General features: G+C 39.4%; 1 protein-coding gene across 2 annotated transcripts in view; it reads left to right on the top strand.

Annotated features, from left to right (window-relative positions):
• F13A1 (coagulation factor XIII A chain) overlaps positions 1-15,416 on the top strand; it is a 245,345-nt gene that overhangs the window by 66,739 nt on the left and 163,190 nt on the right. For both annotated transcript variants that reach the window (XM_019419828.2, XM_019419830.2), the window contains 2 exons: positions 2,134-2,252; positions 4,806-4,913. In XM_019419828.2, coding sequence (XP_019275373.1) covers positions 2,134-2,252; positions 4,806-4,913 — 227 coding nt within the window. The remainder of the gene's footprint in view (positions 1-2,133; positions 2,253-4,805; positions 4,914-15,416) is intronic.

The following is a 15,416-nucleotide window of genomic DNA, read 5'->3' on the forward strand; positions in this document are numbered from 1 at the left end:
TGGTGGAGGACTTCGCATGTAAATGATCATTGCCCCTTCAAGCACACCCTCACATTATTTTCCTTTAAAAATGTTCTTTTGTGCTTCTCTACTCAGAAACATTGACCTCAGACTCCATTGGCACTCCTTTATGTACTGTCCCTGGTTTGTTCCACTTGGAAATGAAGCTCTCATTTCAGTTTAGGGGCCTTTGCCTAATTGGAGATTGCTGTAAAACCATGGCATTCTGCCTCCAGACCTGGGAAGGCCTGTGTGAAGCATCAGAGCTCACATCTGCCAGGGTGGAGGGAAGCCCGTAGCACATTTGTCATGTGACTCTGATTGTTCTGGAAACATGAAATGGCTTTGGGATGCATGAGCCATTGATACATACGACATGAATGAATTTCATATTACTAGCCTAAGTGAAAGAAGCCAGAACCCCCAAAAAGTAGACACTGGATTCTTTTTGTATAAAATCTTAGGAAATGCAAATGAATTTACAATGACCAAAAGCATATTCGGGGTTCTCTGGCAGGAGTGGTAGGTCAGAGAGAGAATCCAGAGGGCAGGATTACAAAGGGACATAAGGACATTTTTGTGGTGATGGGTGTGTTTACTATTTTGATTGTGAAATTGTACACTTTAAATGTGTGCAGTTTATGGGATATTAGTATCCACATAAATATGTGTGTGTGTGCATATTTGTTTACAGTTGCATGAAACCAGGCAAATAGTAGGCAAAAGGGAGAAGAAAGAGGAAGATAGAACAAAGTATTGGAGATAAGACAAGAACAAGGATTCTCCAAAGAATCAAGCAAAGTTATAATGTAGCCCAGAACGGGGATCTAAGCTGGTTGGACTGAACAGTGCTTTGCAAACCTTAATGCATAGGTAAATCCCCTACAGGTGTTGTTACTATGCAGATTCTGATTCAGTAGGTCTTGAGCTGGGGCCTGAGACTGGATTTCTCATGAACTTCCAGGTGCCACTGATGCCACTGGTCTTTCAACAATTTTTTTGATAACAAAGGGCTAGAGCATTTGTTTTCGGTTTGGGTTGCATATCAGAATCACTGATGCGTGAAATTAATTAATTAATTAATTAAATAAATAAATAAAAACACCTGATGCCTGGATCTCCCCTACCCCCAGAGATTCTGATTTAATTAATTTAGAGTTCTAAGAGGAACCAGAAGTTTTTGAATCTACCCAGATGATTCTAATGTGCACCCAAGCTGACAGCCACTCCAAAGAGAGTGCTAAAAGTCTTATCATGTAATGAGGAGGAAAGAGTCCCCAAAAGGTAATAGGGGTGGCAGGTATGACCTGGGCTAGAGAAACATAATAAGTCATGTCCCCAATCAGAATCAAACATGCCCCTGTTCCAGACATATAAATTGACTTGAGTATAACTTATATCTGCATTGCCCTGCCTTTATTAATGATGCTTTTGCCGCTTTCATACCTGGCCTGGGAATAAGTACCAGGCTGATTACTAAGTATGCAGATGGGGAGCATGGCCTTTCTGAGATTATAGCCACAGGGAAGAAAAGTCCTTGCGATGGAAGAAGCTGACTCAGCAGGCCAATCAGGCATACACACTTACCAACACATTCACAAAGGATTGTTCATTGATAGGAGATGACCCCCAGCCTGCCTCCTGTCAGTGATGGGCCACACACACCAGGCATGACAGAACATGCTGTATTCTAATATGCCCCACACTTGTTTTAAAAATCATTTCAGTTCGGCTAGTTTTCTATTAACGTTAATAGCTTGGAAATTATTCTTCGCTCTGTGTTATAGATTCATATCTGCATCATGGAATTTTGATTCTGAAACTACTGATGTCCCAGAATCTTAAAAATGTTTAATGAGACATGTCAATTTAATTGTGCTGCTTGGAACTTAAAGCCAGAGTTTGTCAGCATTTTGCTGACAAATGCCATCCTTTACATGCTGATCTCGGCCACTGATTAGGTTCACCATTGCTGAAATTACATATTGGGAAATGAGCTCTCTTTAGTGGAAACAAAAGACATTTTTTTTTTCATTTAGTTGATTAAATTGCAGTTTAGGACCAGAACACACTTACAAGTCTATAAAAACAGTCTGGTTTGGTAATTATCATTATGTTTAAATTCTGACACAGAGGATGCTGTGTATCTGGATGATGATAAAGAAAGAGAAGAGTATGTCCTGAATGACATCGGGGTTATATTTTATGGAGACTTCAATGACATCAAGACTAGAAGCTGGAGCTATGGTCAGGTGAGGCATTTACAATTTGTCACTGTCAAGGACATTTTTCCTCAATATTTTTTGTCACATGTTTCACTGCAAGGCACCATATGTGGATATTAGACATGAATTTCCTGCTTTTCAGGATCTGAGGCTCCAAGCAGCCTAGGAGCAGAGACTTACAAAGGCAACTGCATAATTTAGCCACTGCAATCACGTCTCTTCAGGTATTACAACATTCCAGAGATCAGAGATTCTATGGATAACATGGCATTCTAGTGAGAAATGCTTGTCATCCAGTACAGAGAAGTCTCATTAGCTCAGACATCATTCTTCAACATCGAATAGACTAAATTTCTCTTTTTCTTATAAGGAAAAGTGTTTTGATAATGATAACTGCAAGGTGTGTGCTCAACTCAAAGAAATCACCTTTTTTAAATGTTAGTATAAGATACTAGAAAATTGGAAATTAGAATTAGAAAAGACGGTCACCATTTCATCAAAGGAGGGCCCACTGGACTTTTGCCTTGAGACATTTTATCAACTGCCATCTCACATGACTGCCTGGATATAAAATAGCAAATGATATTCCATTTTAGATATTCAATAATTCAAACTATTTCAGCTTGGTATCTTTAACAGTGGAACAAGTGACTGATATTTCTACCATATTACCATAAATGAATGCATTGTCCTGTGGTTCAGCAAAGGTTCCTTCTTAGCAACATGAGAAAAGGTGAATGTGTTATTTCGTAGAGAGTTTTGGCTGAGCTGATGGGAATTGTGCACCATTGTTCTGGGTATCTAGGGGGCACATTTCACGGAACCCGGCCTCACCAGGTCCCATGATACTTTCTTGGCTTCTCATGTCTTCTTTTGACTTCCATGTGGGCTCCCCTTGCATCCCCTACCCCTGCTCCAGCTTGGCCACTGGGACCTGTGTCATCACTAGTTCTTGCCTTGTCTGCCTGACTTTATGTCCTGCTCATTCACCCGGACTCCTGAGAAATCACGTGCCCACCTGCATTTCTGATGTCCTGCCAAGAGGATCATCTGTGTGTTCTTCTGCTTTTGCAGCCCCACCTTGCTCCCTGGTTACAAGCCCTCCCTTCCTGAGTGACATACAATCCATGATATTGCCTATTGTCTAGTGTTCTAAATCCTAATGTGTAGGTGTGATTCTATTTATGTCCCCAAAGTGACATTATGTAGAGAACTAATAAGAAAAAATTCACCAAGGTGGGTAACAAGTAGGACTAGGAAAGAGTCCCAAGCATGATCAGGACACTCCTCAGCCAACATGCCGAGTAGTTTTTGGGTATACCCCCTTGAGCACAGCCACCATCTGTCTGTTGTCACCAGAGTCCCATGAATATGGGTCTTTCAGTCCAAGTAACCAGCCAAGCCAGTAGTTTGCTGTGATGCAGAGAAACAACTAGTCCTATAACTATTTCTTTACCTCTTCAATTCACTGCTTCATGTCCCACAGAGAAATGGTGCTTAATAAGAACCAGAATAATGAGTTCTTTATTATATACCTGAAGAACTAGTGCCCTTACTTTACTGCATCCATCCCATCAGTTCAGGGTGCACACAAAGTTGGTATGCTAACTGGATTTAATAAAGAACTACATGGTTATTAGCCATTAAGACTATGGTTTCTGTCACAGGTATGTGGGTGGATAATATGCAAGGTGTTTATATTCAGGGAAGTCTCTTGTACAGTGAGGTGCAGTATAGGTGAAATATCCCCATTTTGCCATTTTATTACTATTTTGTCCTTGTCCCCCTCCTTTTCTTTTAAAAGAAAATCGTGGTGTTTCATGGGGTCAGTAGTTCTTTCTAAGGAAATCAACTATGAACAGCCTCCCGTGCTGCTCTCTGTAGGGGATCCTGAAACATCTTGAGGAACACAGAGATTCTGCAATGGAGCAGACTACCAGGCTGTTCCCTTGATAATATAAACTTTCTCCAGGCCTTCTTGCCTGCCCTTTGACCCTAGAGTCCACTTTGTTTTAAAAGAAGGGAGACCTTGGGCAGACATTTGTGACACGAGGTCTCCTACTACTTCCAGTGCAAGGTATACAGGCCCAAAGTACCTCCCTGTGATGTACCTGAGAGCCATTTGTTTTCAAAAAGCACAAGGATTCATGTTACTTTTGAGGTCTCGAGGCTTTGGCCTTACTTTGGTAAATCATTCATTCCTTTGCCTTGGTAGCTGGAGCCCACATGCTGGAGAAATCTTCTAAATTAACTTGTACAGTTTTCTGAAGAGCTTCAAGTTGGTTCATGGTCCTTGAGTATACTAGCTCTTTAGTAGTCCTGTTTTATGTTCCTAGCTTGCTTGTATGTTTTTATCCATTTTACTGAAAAACAAAAGAGGATGTCTCCTTCCTTCTACTTTAGTATTTCATACTAAGGATTATGGATAATGACTATATAGGAAATACACATTCCTGAACATTTTGTTGTGCTTTCTTTTAATTTTTTTTTTGGCATAAAATATCAGCTTTGCAAAGTGGATATTAAGAAGTTTCTCTTTTTCTTTTTTTTTCATTTTATTTTTTAATTTTTCCCAAATAGTTTGAGGATGGCATCCTTGATGCTTGCCTGTATGTGATGGATAGAGCAGAAATGGACCTTTCTGGTAGAGGGAATCCCATCAAGGTCAGCCGTGTTGGATCTGCAATGGTAAGCGAGTACTGATTACTAATATTGACTACACATGTCATTAGCCTCAGCATAGATGTCGGTTCATTAGGAGCTATTGAAATGATGACTGACACTTTAACTTTTATTTCTTAGAGTCTTAAATTCCCTGAATTTGTTCAGTGCTATAGAACAAAATCTTATCTCAGTACTGTATGTTTCCTTGGCTTCAGACGAATGGTGATAGATGAAATGATACTATAGACCACTTATTCTTAAGAATCTCTTGCTTCGGGACTGAGGAGTGACTGTGACAAAATGTCAGTGACTATTATCTATTAATCAAACAAACAAACATCAAGAAGCACCAAAAAGTAAAAAAAAAAAATGTGCAAGACACTGCTTTTCTCCATTTTCACACCCATAGTGAGAGTAAAGAAATAAATGACTCTAAATCCTAGCTTCTGTTATAATGATACCTCACCATAGGGCTTTATAGTTTATAAAAGGTAGTTTAGCTTACGGTTTATAGTTAATTCTTCACATTAACTGCATGAGATAAGTAGGGTGGGCATTACGCATACCATTTTACAAGTTAGAAAACAGGATGATAACAGTTTGTCAGCGATTAAAGCCTCAGCTGGAACCCAGGTCTGCTAACTCCAAATCTAGACACTTTCTACCTCCCATGCTGCTCTCTGTAGGAGATCCTGAAGCATCTTCAAGAATATAGAGATCCTGCAATGGAACAGCTTCCTGGAGAAGAGATAGAATCACCATGAATGGGAAGGTTGGGGGTCAGGCGTGGAAGGCAGATTAAATGTGTTGCTCAGGTTCTGTGCAGTCCTAGACTGTCCTGATAAAGACAGTACATACATCCTGCCCTTGATGCATTAAAGCATACCAAATCTGGTTCATGCGTGGAATATTCCTGAGAAACATTCAGCTAGGTGCTATTTCTTTTACTCAAAGACTGAGCCCTTCCCCCTCAAAATCCTTTATTATCAATTTCCTTAAGTTTTCTAAAAAAACCAAAATTCTCTCTTTGGAAAAATTTTCTTTGAGTTTGGTTTGAGTTAAATAAAATCAATATTGTTCATGTAAACATATTAGAATGAAAGTGATATGAAATTTAATTTCTGGTTAGCTTTTAAGAAGCTGCTTTTTTTTTTTTTTCTAGAGAGAGAAACAGAGAGAGTGAGGGGGAGGGGCAGAGAGAGGGAGCGAGAGAAAGAATCTCAAGCAGACTCCACACTCAGTGCTAAGCCCAACTTGGGGCTCAATCCCACAACCCTGTGAACATGAGCTGAGCCAAAATCAAGAGTCAGATGCCCAACTAACTGAGCCACCTAGTAACCCCCAAAGGTTGTTTTTTTTATTAGTACTTAAGCTACATGTAAATTTAGAAGATCATGGACATAAAAAGAAGGTAACAGCCAGTATCTAAAGGCAGTTTTGTTTTCTGTTGTTAGTTTACGTATGACACAATGAAAAGATGATGAATTCTAAAGAATTTAGGAATTTCTTTATAACTATTTATAACAACATACATAAGACCTGTAGTTGATCACTGTTTTTCCTGCTTCCTAGACAAGATTCCCATTTTTCTTTTCCTTTGAAGTTACCATGGCAGGTTTGCAGGGAGAAGGAGGCAACAGCTCTCATGGTTGAATATGAACTAATGCCTTCTTAAGCATTCTGAAATGGCATGTTCACCAGCCTAAGCTTACTCATACGTTGTGTGTATTTTTACTAATCTAGAAACCACTGTCTAACACAAGCAATGCGAGAGGGAAGCAAACATGGAGGTAGACGCACCTGGCCAATGGAAGCAGTGTAGTCTTGTTTTAAGCACACAATCCTAACGCAAATTGCTCTGAATGTTATTAATCACAAAAAGCCTCCATAGAGAACTCCATAGAGTTCTAATTTTGAAAGCCTATAACCCAATGATAAGATTTAGAACTAAACAGAATCTATGGGTGGGCAGGGAGGGATAGTTTGGTTTGGGTTGCCTTTATTTGTAGAGGGGGATGTCTTTCTTGGATGTTAGGGGGCAAAGGCCCCACTGTGGGCCATTTTGGACCATATTTCTGTTTCCACCCCCACCATTGTTTACATATACAGAATATATGTTTGATAGCTTTCAAAACCCTTTCATAACTGTTTTCTCTTTTAATCCTTAGAAGAGTTCTGCAAATCTTTCTAAAATCTATTCTGTTAAAATGATTTTAGAAACTGAAATATTGAGCCTCTGAAAAATCAATAAAAAACATGATCCTTCAAAAAAAAAAAAAAGTCAACTGTTCTCTGGTCATTCAGACAGTTCCTCTCCTGTTCACAAATTCTGGATATCTATCCTGAAATTGCTGAGTGAAGTTAAACAGAGACTGAAAGAAAAGCAAAACAAAGACCCCCCCAAATTTCTCAAAAATTTGCCTTAAAATAGGAGAAGATGCATTTATTTATTTTTTGAGAGACCCTACGTGTACATGCGCATGAGTAGGGGAGGGGCAGAGGGAGAGAGAGAAGCATTAGCAGGCTTCATGCCCAGCATGGAGCCCCATACAGGACTCCATCTCAGGACTGTGAGATCATGACCCGAGCCAAAATCAGGAGTCAGCCACTTAACCAACTGAGACACCCACATGCTCCAAGGTGTACTTAGAAAGCCCAAAAAGAAAATGTTCTGCAGTTGCACGAGTCCAGCCAGAATGTTGATTCCCAGGCAAAGGAGTCTGTGCCCATTTTCTCAGGGGCTGGCCCAGTCTGTTGGAAAACAGAAACTGCTGGGGGGCTGTTTTAGGAATTCTTCCTAAGCATCTCCCCAGCCTGGTCACTGAGGCTGGAAATCCCTTACAGTGGATACAATACTAAGACAGGCATACACCATGACATGCAAATTCTCTGGGAGGGGCAACAACAATGATTTCCCGAGATCAACTGCTACCAGGAAGGAGTGGAGATGAACAGCCTGGTCCTGGCTGGACACCTGGAGAGGGCCAGGTAGGATACAAGAGGCAAGAGAAGATGATTGGGGCCTCAAAGACAAATTTGCCTACTTTGTCATGGCAAAGTCTAGCACTGAAGATTGGCAGGGAATTTGCAAGGAGTTGGTGAGTGCACCATGCTAAGTGAGTACAGACAATAACTCAGGTTGTGCAAACTTTCTAATGATAACTATGATAATATAAATCTGGGTGTTAAGTGCGCAATCCCCAGATAAAAATCCTTTATTGTCCAGTGTCAATGATCTTGGCATGTTCTTTGTCATGGGGGCTGGTCTGTGCACAAGAGGATTCTAGCAGCATCACTGACTTCTACCCTAGAGATGACAGTAGCACCTTCTACCCTCCAGTTGTGATAACCAGGATTGTCTTCAGATATTTCCAAATGTCCCCTGGGGGTCAAAAATCACCCCCAAAGAGGCCACAGCACTAACCTCCTTTGTGGTTCAGTTTCCCAGTCCATGCAATGGACACATAACCCTCTCTTCTCACCCGCATAGACGATCTGTCTTCTTAGCTCATTCAAAACTTGCTGGTTTTCATTCCTCTACTGAAGCAAAAGTGGAGGCAGCATTGTGTGGGAAGGGCCCTGGCCCTTGTCAGATCAGACCTTCAGCTCTGACTCTACCACTAACTTACTGTGTGACCCAGAATAAATCACTCAACCTCTGCAGGTCTCACTTCATCCTTAAAATAAAATTTTGTGTCTCTGCTCAAACCACGTTAGTTATTCCCAGTGGTAACATGGATATCCTTTTATTCTTCAAACCAATGCTTTTCTTTCTTCTATTTTTTTTTCCTTATAAATTCAGTATCTTATTTTCTTCTTATTTGGAGTTGCTGTTACTTCACTTTGATGTGAAAACTGGAAAAGTTTATGACAATCTGGACAGCCTTGAGCTGCTGGATTTTCCCTAGAGAAAGAAAGTCTAAAAATCCTGTAATCTCGTTGTTGGGGGATTGGGTCTGAGATGTTATAACCTTACATAAGATAACTTTTATTCAGGCTCTTCTAAACACTGAGGGGTACATTTTACCAAAGCGACACTGCAGAACAATTTGAGAGACAAAAATTTAAATAGAGGAAATTAGAAAAAAAGAAGAATGTTGCCCAAAGTTACACTTTCTCCTTTAAATTACATTGTTTGATTGCTGTTTTCTTTCTACATTATATCTGATGTGACAGTCCCCATCAGGACAATTGCCAAGTTCTGGGCCAGGGAAAATTGTAGAAGGATGCTTTGTACCACCTGAAAATTTATTTTGCTCACAGGACATTAATAAAGCATTCCATTACTGGCCTTGAATTACTGGGAAGAAACCAGACATGGACTCTGAGCCGCTGTCAGACTATCAAAACAGTTGTGCTATGCCATCTGTGACAAAAACAACACGGTTCTGGGAAAGAGGAAAGGCACTGACAATATAGCCTAGCATTACTGCTGGGTGGCTACCTGTCCTCTGACTGATTGGATCTGGCAGCAACTATGGGCAGAGAGGTTCTCCAGGGAGACACACTGCTGCTTCAGTGGCCACTGTTGCGGATGCAACTTGCTTATTCACTGAGAAACCCCTGAAATCTCACCTCCATGGCAGGTTTTCTCCTTTAGGTTGAGACTTTATCAACAGAAAGTCTATGTTGAAATGCACACAAAACCGATTCATGAAATCTGCAAGACCCTCAGGGATCTTCTAGGTGAAGAAGCCCTTGGAAATGATGTCACTCAATGTCACATAGCAAATGAGGGGCTGAGTTGGAACTAGATAGTATTTTTGCTGTCAGATCATATTTCCTAGGAAGGTCACTACCCACACATTAGTACGAATAACACAATTACTACATCAAATTACATAGCCGTCTCCTAAAGAAAACAAACACACACACACACAAAGGAATGGCATCCAGAATAAGTGTACTTTGAAATAGGGGATAAGCGAAAGAAGATGGATATAAAAGAATTCTGACTAGCTAGAGGCATTGGATCCCTGAGGAAAGAGTTCCAAAAGAGGGTGAGGTACTAAATATGGCTTGATGGTGGTATTGGTGGTAGTGACTGCTATAATGACACCGATGGTGGTAAACCACCCAATATTAACTCATGCATTCAACAAGTATTTGTTGAGAATCTACCAGTCTAGATAGTGGGATACAGGGGCGCCTGGGTGGCTTGATCGGTTAAGCGTCCGACTTCGGCTCAGGTCATGATCTCACGGTCCGTGAGTTCAAGCCCCGCGTCGGGCTCGTGCTGACAGCTCAGAGCCTGGAGCCTGTTTCAGATTCTGTGTCTCCCTCTCTCTCTGCCCCTCCCCTGTCCATGCTCTGTCTCTCTCTGTCTCAAAAATAAACATTAAAAAAATTTTAAAAAAAGATAGTGGGATACATCTGTAGGCAAAACATAATTTCTGCCTTCCAAGAGCTTATGGTTTAGTAGAAAAGACAGACTGATGAATAGAAAATTTCAACACAGCATGGCATATTCTCTGATGAAATAAGCATGGGGTTGTATGGGAAACCAAATCTCTTGAGCTTTGCTTGGAGTTTTCCCAGGACTAACCACTGGCCTGACAAGTGTTGGGATATTGGATAAAGAAGTAAAAGCATGGCTGACAAGGGCCCATAGCAATAGTAAACCATGCTATTATTCATGGAAACCCTTCTCCATGGTGGAAATTATGCTCAAAGAGCCAGTTGCCAAAAGCAGTGCAGGAAAATGTAGTTGGAGCTAATTTACTCTTTTAGGGGCTTAATTCAATGATGATGATTATGATGATGATGATGATAATGATGATGATGATAATAAAATTGTGACATTTTTGGGAAATTTTAGAAGGAAGGAGAGGAAAAAAATTCAATATAGTTATATATTTTAAAATTCCAGTCTTTATATGATGCCAGCCTGGACTTTCCTGCTTCCCTTGAGGTATGCACATTTATTTTTAGCCCTGGTCTTTTGCTAATATCGAACCACAGTGCCATCATTAATCCCCATTAATACCCTGTTCTGACGGTGCCTTTTGGGAACTAACTCAACACTGAACTTTTTTTAACCAATCGATGTTTGGTATACTCCTTTGTGTTATAAAAAAAATACCTTGAACTCCAGTTAGTAAATCAAACTGACCACAACTGGAGGGAGGTCCTAGAGTTTCATAGGGCCCAGTACAAGATGAATGACTGCAGGCCTTGTGGACGAGACGGACTTCAGGGCTTCTGATACCTCAGTATACATGATCTCACGGATAAACTGAAAATAGAGTTATTTTTTACCTTACCCATTTTGCGTCCACTCCTCTTTGTCCTGGTATTTAGAAAGTTTTTTTTTTCTTTCCATGTATGTAAAAAACAGTAGTGACATCACTACTCCTTTCATATTTTTCCAAGGAGTTCCACAGGAGGCTTACTACAAAACCACATTTTAATTTTTCTCTAGTTGTTAACTTTGGCATCTTACTGGAAACTTCATGTTGAGCAAACCTCTTCAAGCAACAAACTAGCATGATTACTCAGTACATTTAAAAAATTCACTTAGGTTAGAAATTCCACCCCTCAGTCATCCCAGCTAAACTATAAAGTCATAGATGAAAACATGAGGTCTATTCCCCTAATCATTCAGACCAACCACAGCACAGTTCCCTAACAGTTTTACTTACTTATTTTTTTTTAAATAAGATATAGGGGCACCTGGGTGGCTCTGTTGGTTAAGGGCCTGATTCTTAATCTTGGCTCAGGTCATGATCTCACGATTCATGAGTTCAAGCCCTGTGTGCTGTCAGCACAGAACCTGCTTGGAATTCTCTCTCCCTCTGTGTCTGCCCCTACCCCACTCGTGCTTGCTCTCTCTCTTTCAAAATAAATAAATAAGCTTAAATATTTTTTTAATAAATAACAAATAAAAATAAATAAAATACAAATTTAAAAAACACCATCTAGCTGAGTCTTTGGCTTATAAGCAACTAAAACCCTCTTTATTGGAGTGAACTGAGGACCCATGTACTCAATGGCTATTGTCCCCATCTTGCCACCACTGTGGAGCTTTTTCACATTTCCCTAGGTGGATCTTATTCTTGAAAAAAATTCATCTATCAAAAAAGCATGATTATGTAGTAATAATTAGTTTCCCCCATTTCGGTGTCAAAGATTTATATAATTGCAAATCAGAACTTCTAATGGCAGTAGAGGTAATCAGTGAGAGCACACTGAATGTTATTTGCTGCCATCTTTGCAAAAGTAAAGATATCACTTCCTTTTGATGTTTTGGAAGAGTGGCAATGACACACACACACACACCTGCATTACTAACTCTACAGATGCCTAGGAGTTAAAATTTCCAGGCTGTTGACCATTGCCAGAGGTAGGCTTCATGATGGATTTGAGTCCCCACCCAGAGTTTTTAGGTTGAAAATCGATTTGGATTTTGTATTTTAATTCTTTCTCTATGATTCAGGCCCAGGAATGTCAGAAATAACATTCTTCACTTTGGGATAGCAGGAAAAGTTAAGAGCCTTCTGTGCCTCTTTATAACTTTTCTAATGGTGATGCACCTCAGTCAGTAAGGGCCCCCAGTGATGGCAACTTTCCAGAATCTATAGGTTATAATTAATGAAAAATGTGATTGTAGTCCAAAAGCATAAAATACTAAAATACCAATTCTAAAAAGATTGTTTTAAACCCTTAAATTTGGAGTTGAGGGTTCCCTAAGCATAGGAGGCATTTCTATACTTCAGGAATGAGGGAGGCAATCCAACAATGATTTTAAGCCAAACATGCTACCTTAATGTCACCTTATTCACTAGGGATTTTCATTTTCGCTTTTTGAAGAATTTTGACAGTTAACAAATACATTGGAAACCAGTAGGAAAGTGGAATTTACCCAACAGAATTGTTTTCATAGCCACTTTTAAGAAATTGTATTCATTCTATGAACAAGCAACATGCAGATGAAGAAATGAGGTATCAGGAAGTTAAATGACTTGCCCAAGATGACTGGTAGTACTGCAAATGGATCTCAGGTTTCCTGACCCCAGCTTTCCATACACAATGTTATATTTCCCTAGGTTTGTCCTTTCCATCTGTCTGCTTTCCATATCACATGAGCTCCTTGGATACAAATATAATACCTTTTACTAGCCCTGTCTGATTCAATCCTTCGCTTTTAGGTGAAGGGGTGGTGGGGAGAGGACAGTAAACCAACATCATTTTTTTCTCTTATAAGTCAGCAATGTAATGAAGTTTCCATTTGTGGGCAAACAGCTTGATTTCTCAATTATTAAGGTTACATTTCTTATGCCCGTTCTCCCCATATTTTTGGAGAAAAACAGACATTTATTACAAACCATCTCTCGAATGTGATAATCATAGTCCATCTAAATGTCTGTTGTCCCTGAATTGCTTCCTGGAATGAGGTTTCAATGCTGCATCTATTTTGTAATCACATAGGCAATTTCTGAAACACAGGGATGCTTTTCAGAGCTCCCACCAACTTGTGCAGTCGGGGCTGCTCTGGTCTCCTGGGACAACCACCGCCAGGATGGACAGATAAAATGCAGGAAAGCCTTTAGGATACACCACACACTATTATGCACTTTGCGTTCTTTTCTAACCCTTTCCTTCTCCTCTCTCCTCCATGACAGCTTTCTCCTTTCCTGTTTCTACTCTGATTTTTTGCCTTTCTGGTTCATCTATTCCTTTCATTCAGATGTTTTTGGAGGCTTATCTATACCAGCTCTACACCATACAGCAGTGGGATAACAATGTAAAAAGCAGACACTTGAAGAGTTTAAAATCCCAATCTCTCTCTTTGCCCACATTTGGTTATTTCTCTCATGATTATCAATTAGTAAAATATGTTTTGGCCAAAGAAGAATCCTCAGTTACTAAGGGAGACAAGGTTAATAATCTCTAGTTGTAAAAGATTTCATGAAAAATGAAACTAATTACCCACCCCTGTCAGAGCTTGTGTTGAGTAAATATACCAAAGGCCATTTGCATAAGAGTGATTATATGCTTCACAATATAGGGTAGGGTTGATTTATTTTTTTTCTTTCTTGAAGTAAAATTTACGTACAGTGAAATGCATTGATACTAAATGCAAATTTCAGTGAGTTTGGATTGAGGTAATCTCTAACACCAAAATATAGACATTATCTTCATCCCAGAAATTTCCCTTGTGCTTTCTTCTAGTCAATCCACACCCTCATAGGCAATGGCCATTCTGTTTTTTTGCAATAGGTTAGATTTGCCTGTTCTTAAACTTCACATAAATGGATTTATACAGTATATACTTTTGGGGACTGGCTTATTGTATTCAATTGGTTTTTGCACGTGTCTTTAATGTATCCTTTCTTATTGCTAAGTGGCATTTCATTGTATTCTGGGTCATAATTTGTCTGTCCATTCACCTGTTGATGGCCATTTGAGATATTTCCAATTTGGGGCCATTATGAATAAAGCTGCTATGAACATTCTTGTACAAGTCTTGTACTTAATCTTTCATATCTCTGGGGCAAGTAGTTATAGGTGGCATGCCTATGTCATAGGGTCTGTATAAGTTTAACTTTATAATAATCTGCCAGTTCTCCAAAGTGATTGGTCCATTTACATGCCTGGCAGCAATACAGGAGAGTTCCAGTTTTTCCACAGCTCCACCTTTTCTTGGTGTTTCAGCTTTCTTAATTTTTAACCATTCTAGTGGGTGCATAGTGGTATTTCATTGGGATTTTAATTTTTATTTCTCTGATAACTAATGATTGAGCATTTTTCCATGCATTTATTAGCCATTCATATATCTTTTTCAGTGTAGTATCTTTTCAAGTCTTTGCCCACTTCTTCATTGGATTGGTTGTCTTTTTATTATTGAGCTGTAGTTCTCTATATATTCTGAATACATGTCCTTGTCAGATGTGTGTAGAAGATATTTTTCCCAGAATATGGTTTTCCATTAAATTTTCTCAATAATATGTTTTAAGAAACAAAAGTTTAAAGTTATAGGTAAAGATTTCCAGAATGAAACCAACTGAGTTGCAAAGAATTAGTAGACATGCGCTATGTAAAGAAAGGGTTTGAGAATGGAAGGGCATTCCAAGAAAAGAGTATGACATTTCTAATAGTACTGAGTCAAAAAAAAAGCTTATTAAGCCCACCACTATGAAAAGCCAAGGAGATAATTGACGGCTTTCTCACTCAAAATCCCAGCTGTTAGAGATGTTATGAAAGCCCCAAAAGGATCAGAGATGAAAATCCAGGCAAGGGAAGAAAGAGAGTTCTCACTACCCTGTTTCTTTCATGTATTTGCTCATCTCCCTTTTTACACTCACCACATGACTTGACAAACAACAGGACAAATACAAGTAACAGATCTCTACATTACAAGATGAATGAATTTTCAAAGTTTACTTTTTGGAATGATTTTTTAAGCAAATATCACTTGAACCCAAGTACAGGAAGGAAGGAAGGAAGGAAGGAAGGAAGGAAGGAGAAAAAGAAAGAAAGAAGAAAGAAAGAAAGAAAGAAAGAAAGAAAGAAAGAAAGAAAAAGAAA

The sequence above is a fragment of the Panthera pardus genome, unplaced genomic scaffold (assembly GCF_024362965.1).
Source record: "Panthera pardus isolate Hobbes unplaced genomic scaffold, ASM2436296v1 HiC_scaffold_17, whole genome shotgun sequence".
Lineage (NCBI taxonomy): Eukaryota > Metazoa > Chordata > Mammalia > Carnivora > Felidae > Panthera > Panthera pardus.